The sequence below is a fragment of the Podarcis cretensis genome (assembly GCF_951804945.1).
Source record: "Podarcis cretensis genome assembly, chromosome: 1".
Lineage (NCBI taxonomy): Eukaryota > Metazoa > Chordata > Lepidosauria > Squamata > Lacertidae > Podarcis > Podarcis cretensis.
This window is the reverse complement of record NC_137170.1, coordinates 134,349,005-134,357,667: the sequence shown is the minus strand read 5'-3', so window position 1 is coordinate 134,357,667 and position 8,663 is coordinate 134,349,005. Positions and strand designations below refer to the sequence as shown.

General features: G+C 50.6%; 1 protein-coding gene across 1 annotated transcript; it reads left to right on the top strand.

Moving 5' to 3' along the window:
* The first annotated feature begins 963 nt into the window (after window positions 1-963).
* Window positions 964-5,707, top strand: CYSRT1 (cysteine rich tail 1). The gene is made up of 2 exons (XM_079983861.1): window positions 964-1,112; window positions 4,357-5,707. Exon 2 carries the CDS (start codon window positions 4,460-4,462, stop codon window positions 4,853-4,855), a length of 396 nt encoding a protein of 131 aa, XP_079839987.1. The 5' UTR covers window positions 964-1,112; window positions 4,357-4,459; the 3' UTR covers window positions 4,856-5,707.
* Window positions 5,708-8,663: the final 2,956 nt, after the last annotated feature.

Below are 8,663 nucleotides of genomic sequence, written 5' to 3'. Positions count from 1 at the left end.
AAAATTAAGTTTAAATATTAGTGCATTTTTTTCTCCACCATTCTCCTTCCCTTCAGGGGCCCCAGTCCATCCAGCACGAGCAGCTCTGCAATCCAGATCCTGTCCTGAGAAGCCCAAATTTGTTTATTTATTTAAATTTATTTCATTTTCAAATTTTCAAACAATCATCAAAAAAACCCCAGATTTATTAGCTGGGACATGCTTGGGGAGCCCATGGAGCCAGGACCCACGTTAGACAGTCTTTGCACTTGCAGGCTCCCTTGGGGCGCAAGAGGAGACATGAGGACATCACATCGGATGCTTCAGCCAGGATCACAGATAAACTGCCTCTGGTACTGGAAGGTCCATCAAGCAGTAGCTGAGACCTGCCCAAAGATCTCTGCTGAATGAGGACAAAGGAAGCCATGGACAGGAACCCCCTTTTCCCGAAGGGGAGCAGGGGGAGTGCGTTGGACTCCGGACAGGTTACATGGTCAGCGGCCCAGACGAGGACCACCGAAAAGGGCACAGGTGACCTCCCTGTTTGGGGGACTTCTGCTCCATGACAGATAACCACCTTTTTTAAAAAAAAGAAATATCATCTCAGATGTGGATTAAAAGGGCTGTGCTGGTTTTTCTTGCTGTCCGAGTGCCTGGTGCAAAGAAACATGCATGACGCCTATAGTTTCTGCACCCCGCCTTGGGCAAAAGACGTCTGCCTTGAACTAGATGAGCCTCGTGACCCATCCCAACCATTCTATCATTTATTTTCCTAACAACAACCTCACCAGGTCCTTTTCTGGAGATGAGATGCGGAAAGAATGGAAACTCTTCCACTGAGGCAGTTCCTGCGCTACTGACTCTCCAGCTTTGGGATTGTCAAAAGAAAACATGAACCGGTTTGCCACATTCCTTTCCGCAAGGGGCACTCAGGTTGCTTCTGTCGTCTGTGTGCTCAAGGTGTGCTCTGGGAGGGGCCTGTGAGCCAACAGTGACCTCATGGGGGAAGGAGGGGCAGGAGCAGCTGGTCAGGCGTCCCAAGGGTGTGGCTGGCTGAAAATCAGCCAGGCAGCCACTTTGGGGTCTCCCACAGGGCGGCAAGTGCCAGCGAGGAGGAACAAGCCCAGTGCCAGGTGAGTGTCTGGACACCTGCCTCTAGAACCCACCTGGGCTGCCCTTCTGGGTGCAGGGATGCAAGGTAGGTCTGCCGGGGGAAACGGAACTGGCTCAGCACCCTGCAGGGACTCCCTGGATCTGAGGCAGTTCCTGGAAGGAGACTTGGCAGGGAAAACCCTCTCCTGAAATCTTCGTCTTGTTCCGTGTGTGTAAAGGTTGTCAGCATTTCCGTGTGATTTTATTTTCGGGAGCGTTTCTTATTTTATTGTATGGCTTGTTTATCTGATGGACATTTTTCCAGAAAAAGACTGCTCAGAGGCATTTTTCAATATGTTTTAAAAATGACAACAATCTTAAAAAACACAGGTGTAATGGAGCAGAGTGGCTGGAGAAACCCAGACAGATGGATGGGGTAGAAATAATAAATTATTATTATTATTATAGTATTATTATTATAATAATAAGGTAAAGGTAAAGGGACCCCTGACCATTAGGTCCAGTCATGACCAACTCTGGGGTTGCGGTGCTCATCTCGCTTTATTGGCCGAGGGAGCCGGCGTACAGCTTCCGGGTCATGTGGCCAACATGACTAAGCCGCTTCTGGCGAACCAGAGCAGTGCACGGAAACGCCGTTTACCTTCCCGCTGGAGCGGTACCTATTTATCTACTTGCACTTTGACATGCTTTTGAACTGCTAGGTTGGCAGGAGCAGGGACCGAGAAATGGGAGCTCACCCTGTCACGGGGATTCGAACTGCCGACCTTCTGATCAGCAAGTCCTAGGCTCTGTGGTTTAAACTGCAACAAACTGATTCATGGTTTACATGCAGCTGCATTTGAAATGACAACAGCAACTTCTAGCTCAGCTGGTAGAACATTAGACACAACCTCATGGTCATGGGCAAAAGATTGCATTGCAGAGGGTTGGACAAGATGACCCTCATGGTCCTTTCCAACTCTACAACTCTAAAAACATCAACACCTGAACCCCAGTTTGGTCAATACTGCAGGCAGGCTGTCACTGAAGCCAAAGTTTCCTCCCAGCTGATTATGGGCTCCTGCTCAGAATAGAGCCCACCCTCCGGTATGTAAGATTTGCATCTTACAAATAAGAAATAGGCACAGAAAGCAAGTTAAAAATGATAGGAGTGATTATCCCTGATTTTTTATATATCCTGATTTCCTCTCCCCCAAGCCCCAAATTTCAACTGGTGCAGTTTTCAGTCTCTTATCTCCCAGCCTTTCAGCATTGGGGGGATTTTAATTCTCCCTAATTCTGTAGGCTCCCCCACATTTCTGGGGCTTCACCAAGGATCACACCCCACAAATGTCCTGGCCCCACAAGCAGCCTATCCCTTGACTGATACATGCCAGGGACTCAGCTGTCTTGTCAGCAGCCACACTGACATTTGACTGTTTAGATTAGCACTTCAGGCAGTTGTCCAAACCGGGTTGCCACATTTTTCCCCCTGCCCCTGTGTGTTGTATAGCTACCCCACCCCTTAACAGGTATGGGAAGCCTCTGAATCTCAGGGTTATGGGTTCAAGTTCCATGCTGAACAAGATTTCTGCATTGCAGGCTACACTTCTATGATGCCTGACACAGAGGAAATCTGATGCTGTAAGTGGCGCTGTGGGTTAAACCACAGAGCCTAGGACTTGCTGATCAGAAGGTCGGCGGTTTGAATCCCCGCAACAGGGTGAGTTCCCGTTGCTCGGTCCCTGCTCCTGCCAACCTAGCAGTTTGAAAGCACGTCAAAGTGCAAGTAGATAAATAGGTACCGCTCCGGCAGGAAGGTAAACGGCGTTTCCATGCACTGCTCTGGTTCGCCAGAAGCGGCTTAGTCATGCTGGCCACATGACCCGGAAGCTGTACGCCAGCTCCCTCAGCCAGTAAAGCGAGATGAGCGCCGCAACCCCAGAGTCGGTCACGACTGGACCTAATGGTCAGGGGTCCCTTTACCTTTACCTTTAAACCTTCACCTCTGGAGTGTGTGGTTAGGGTTAACTCTTTCCCCATTCCCACACTCCCTTGGACACACTATCCCTATACTGCATAGCAAGCACTTTAGACAATCTACACAAACTTAATAATCCCCTTGCCTCGCAACGTGGAGCAGAAAGCCTCCTGTCCATAGCTGTCAACCTTTCCTTTTTTTGCGGGAAATTCCCTTATTCCAGTGCCGTTTCCTGCTGCTTCTCACTGCCATCCAGGATTGTTAGATATTCCGTAGACTGTCCCCAGGACAGGTGAGGCTGCTGATCCCTTATTTTTGAGGCTGCTGGTCCCTTATTTTCAAATCTGAAAGTTGACAGCTATGCTCCTGTCCCCTGGCATTGCTTGTGTGCAGGGAGGAAAGCACCCCCAGTTGAACTTTGGCCTGGCTGTGATGGTGCGCATGAGCAAGCCAGGGAAAAACAGGCGGCTGCTCTCACCCAGCCTTCCTCCCCCTTCTCTTGGACTCTCTGCCACATTCGTTGTCACTCTTCTTCCAAGGGGGAGCGGCAGCCAGACAACTGGTTGAAAGCAGGGAGAGAGATGGCAAAATATTGGTTTTGGCCACCTGCCCAATTCCTAAGAAAAGCTCTACAGAGTTGGCTGAGTTTAGGAGGAAATACTGCCCTTCCTGGTCAGAGAGAGGACCTGTTTTCCCCGCTGCCTTCAGTCCTAGAATCATAGAATTGGAGAGCTGGAAGGGACCTCAGGGGTCATCTAGTCTAACCCTCTGCAAGGCAGGAATCCCCACACCAAACATTCAGGACAGATGGCCATCCAAGCTCGGCTTCAAAACCTGCAAGAAAGCATTTCAACGAAAGGACTGGAAGTGGATTGGTGACCCTTCCCTTTGAAGGCCTTCGTATGCCAACTTCCCCGTTTCCTTTCTTGAGTGCAGGGACTGTATTTTCCATGGAAGCAGGACTCTCTTTTTTGCACCACTTTTAATGTTTCTGTGAGACATGGAGAAAAAGGACAAGCAGGACATTCCAGTATCAAATAAAAAACTGGGGTGGCTTTTGAAGTTCTGGAATTGTCCCCGGAAAAGCAGGAGATATTGAGGGTCTGAGAGTGACGTTGTCAGGCCATTGACCGAAGAGCTCCTATTGCATTAGCTGCTGTTATGTGTGGGGGTTTGGGGTACGTGTGAAAGCACTTATCCCCGTGTCTTTATAATGTCTGTAACAGTGATCTATAATTTCTTAAATATAAATGAATAAGACAATGATTTTTCAACCATTTCTCCCCACGCTCTTTCTTCTATAGAGCTGGCGTGATCTGCTGCTGGCCTGAAAGGCATCTCTCCCATTGATCATCCAGCTGCAAACTTCTCGCCCTGCGGCTCCCTGGAGCTTCCTGCTGGATTCCCATGGATCGCGGGCTGACTGTCGAAAACCCCTACGCCAGCGTGAGCCTCCCTCGTGCCCAGCTGCCAGGCAGCTTCCTGAAGTATTACCTGGGCGAGGGCTGCACCCCAGACACGGTTCTCTCGGACCCCAGCAGCTGCTGCACTTACTCGGCGCAGGAGAAGGAGAGGGAGGCCGCTCCGCAGGGGGGGCCACCCAATGCCCCCTGGGGCACGCAGAGGATCTCGACGCAGGAATCGTGGGCCCAGCCATACAACCCCTATGCCAGCCTCAAGATGCCCCACCAGGGCTCTCCACAACCCTTCCACTGGAAGAGCCAGCAGGAGGGCTGCTGCTGCTCCTGTTTCAGAAAATGCTGCCCCTGCTGCTGCAGGAAATGCCCCTGCGTCATCTCCTAACTCTGCCGGCGTTCACGGGGGGGGGGGGGGGTTGCTCCCAGTCTGCTCTCCAGGTGTCTCTCTGCAGGCGCACCTAAGGGCGCAGAGTGGGGCAGGAGCTCTCCCTCGACCCCTTTTTCTTCTATGCCTCTGAACTCTGATCAGGTGGATGGGAGGCAGGGAGGCAGGGAGTTGCTGGCTACTTGGGTGCCAGAACTGAGGGCCTTGGGGCCAGGATTGGGCCCTCTTGTGCTTTGTAAGAGCACCCATCACCTCAGTCCTTTGGAAGCAGAGGTTGCCAAACCCCAAACCTGTGGAAAGACTAGTCTGGGGCAACAGGTCGCCAGGGTTCCCTTTCATTAGGGGCCAAATCAGCTGCTTTGAGGGGGACCCTGCCTCCCCTTCCGCCTCCTCTCTTCCTCTCCAGCACAGACTCGTTTTTTTCCACATTCCCATGAGCTTTCTGCTCTGTTCTTCCCTTATCCGAAGTGAAAGGAGCTGCTGTGGTTGCCTTTCTGGGCATGAGGTGACAGAACATTCCTAGGACTCACACACCAAAGATTGCTTTGTGGGTCAAAGAAGCCATGCCCTTGAGCCTCCACTGGCAGCGCCACTCAGCCTCAGCTCCCCATATTTGGTGCAGTCGCTCTCTTCCTCCTCCTCTGCCACTGCAAAGGCTTCCTAGTGTCACTTGAAAGTAGGGTGGCCGTCTGTGGGAACTGGCTGCTTTGTGGAGGGCAGGGGGCCACAAAACAACTGCCTGGTGGGAAATATATTCTGCTGCCAAGGAAAAGAACCCCAGAGGATCCTGACCGTTGCCTGGATGCTGTGCTCTTAACGGTTCATAATAAAGAAACAGAAGACAAAGGAAAATATATCCACTATTCTTCTTTTTAACTCTTGCACACTGAAAGCACCCTTGAGGAGGCGGGTTTTGGGGGGGGCGTTCTTCATGTCTTTTATTATTGAAAAAGCATGCCTACTTCTGTGGAAGTGGCTTGGAAGTGGCACTTGAATTCCTGGAAGTGGGGGCTGCCCGATTTGGCTACTGGCTTGAGCAAGGTCAAGCAAGAATTGCCTTCCATGGGATGGAGTTGGGGGTGGTGCTTGTGAAGTTCACACACAAAGGGCCCTCTCTTTCCACCTGGTTGGAAGCTGGTCAGGTTGCCCTGGAGGGGGAGGCAGGGCTGCCCACACCCCTCCCCACAAAAGAGCCCTGCTGGAGGGCTTCCTGTGTGATTTCCCCTAACCTCCCTGTACTGAAAGGATGGTTCTCCCTGGACCAGGGTGGGGTGGGGACAACCAGTCTTGGCCATGCTTACTCCCCCCCCCCCCCCCCGGGGTTCCCTAGTTCTCTGGGGAGTTGTGGTCCTGAGGGCACCAACTTGGTGCAGACCCAGAAATGCTTCAAAGTTTCACAAACTGAAAGCCATTGTGATGGGGGGGGGGGTACCTAAGGCAGTGCTACCATCCACTGTTTGGGTGCATTGGAGACCAGTTTGCACAAACTAGGTGCCAGTGGCTGCAGATGCCTCTGAGCCCTTTGTGTGCGTAAGCCACAGCGGAGACTCTTCCGTGGCATCAGCTGTCTTTGTAGCACCCTGCTTGTGGTTAACGCTCAGCTGGAATGAAATATTCAACGCAGCAATAGAGAAATTAAAATAATAATTTATTTGTCAGACAAATAAATGAGAGGCACAGTGGTATATGGTTACCAAAGCTCTGCCTGCCCTCCAGCCCTGATGGCCAGCACTTATATTTCCTCAACCCAGCCCCCTTGCTCCTCCTTTGGCTGCCTCTGTCCAATCAGCCTGGTTGAAATTCCTATTGGCTGTTTGCTAGAACCAATCATAAAAGATACACCCATTTCCTATTACCTTTTATGGGAGACAAAGAGCTATATTTCCTTCTATCCATAAATGGCAGACAAGTAGCCATATATCTTACATTTGCCTCGACAAGGCACCTTAATTACCAGATCACCTTTTGCCCCTGTTGCCCCTGCATTCCAAAACAAATGGCTAAAACAGATGGCTCATGGTATTATTTACCAACTCTTAATTAGTGTTTTTGCAGCTTGATTGTATTCTGTAATGTGTAGGGTCAGTGTAACCTTTGCTCCCAGCCTGTATTTCCCTTTTACAACTTTGAGAAACTTGTCTCCTGTTACTGCTATAAATCAGGGGGGCCCTGTTCAGGAGGATAAACAACTACCAAAGTACTTAGCCAGCTGCTTTTCTGCCTGGCATGAAACATACAAACATTTGCAAATATATCTTTAAGCTCATTTTAAAATACAGGCCTTGATCAGATGCCTCATCTTGAGTTCAGGTTTCACTACAAGGCTCACCAGAGTTATAAACCCAGAGACACATCCGGAGGATTGGGAGAGCCTCACATCCTCCTCAGAGTTGCCCCAGAACCTGGAATCTCCAGCCAGATCTGTTTGGAATACTTCTCACAGCAGTTTGATATGAACAAAGCAACCAGAAAAAGGTTTTGTTTCTTTGTTTACAGCATTTGGTGACATCCAACAGGCTCCCCAAGTAGCTCACATACAAAACAATATGGAAACACCCATTTTCATTCAGACCTGTTGGCAGCACCATACTAACAGCATGACATGCAGCCTGAGACTGGGCACTGAGGATCCTGGGTCCTCCTGGATCCACTGGGTTCCTTCCATGGAGAGTTTTCCCTTTGCAGCAGCTGCAAAAGAGAAGGATAGGCAAGAAGGAGCTGACTTGGCCACTCAGCCATTTCAGGCACCCCTGCGACGCTGTTCTGACTCAGCAAATTTGTTGTTGTTTAGTCATTTAGTCGTGTCCGACTCTTCGTCCCCTGGCAACTCCTCCAGGGCCCATTTGCTCCGCCCCCATTGTTCTGAGGTCCAGCGCTGAGGGACTTCTGGCGGTTCCCTTATTGAGAGAAGCAAAGCTACAGGGAACCAGGCAGATGGCCTTCTCGGTAGTGGCACCCGCCTTCTGGAACGCCCTCCCATCAGATGTCAAAGAGATAAACAACTACCTAACATTTAGAAGACATCTGAAGGCAGCCCTGTTCATGGAAGTTTTTAATGTGTGACATTTTAATGTATTTTTAATCTTTGTTGGAAGCTGCCCAGAGTGGCTGGGGAAACCCAGCCAGATGGGCGGGGTAAAAATAATAAATTATTATTATTGATGTTGTTGTTGTTGTTACTGCTGAACTGCTGTTTGCCCTGGCTCAGCCTCGCCTCTCCATCCACACGTTTCCTTGCACTGTGCCCGGCATTTGTGGCCAGTCAGGATTGTGCCCGTTCTGAAAAGAGCAGATGCCGCTGGGGACGTAACGCCGCCATGGTGGGTGAGGGCACAGCGTGATGCCAAGTGCGCCCTCTGGTGTGATGTCCTGAGGGCGGGCAGAGGCAGAATCCACTGGCGGAAATGGCGCTGCCACCATGCTGGGCCCAGTGGTGCCATCCTAGGAGACACGCAAAGAGTAGGATCAGGGTTGAAACGGCGGGTGTGAAACACACAAGTTTGGTAGGATTGCTACATTTTACAACAGAGCCATTGATTTAAACAGAGTAAAATGAAAAGGTGAAAAGGAAAAATGTAAAATAGAATCCTAGAATAGGGTCCAGTGGGTCATCTAGTCTGACCCTTCAATGCAGGAATCTCAGCAAAAGCATCCAAAACAGATGGCCGTCCAGCGACTGGCCCCGTGTCGTATGAGGTGCTAAGGGGGGGGCAAGCCTGGCGCCGCCACTGCGATCAACTACGACGACGATTCCCTGGGGAAAGCTGCGAGGAGTGCTGGACAGAGGAATCCCAAGGGGATAGCAGAA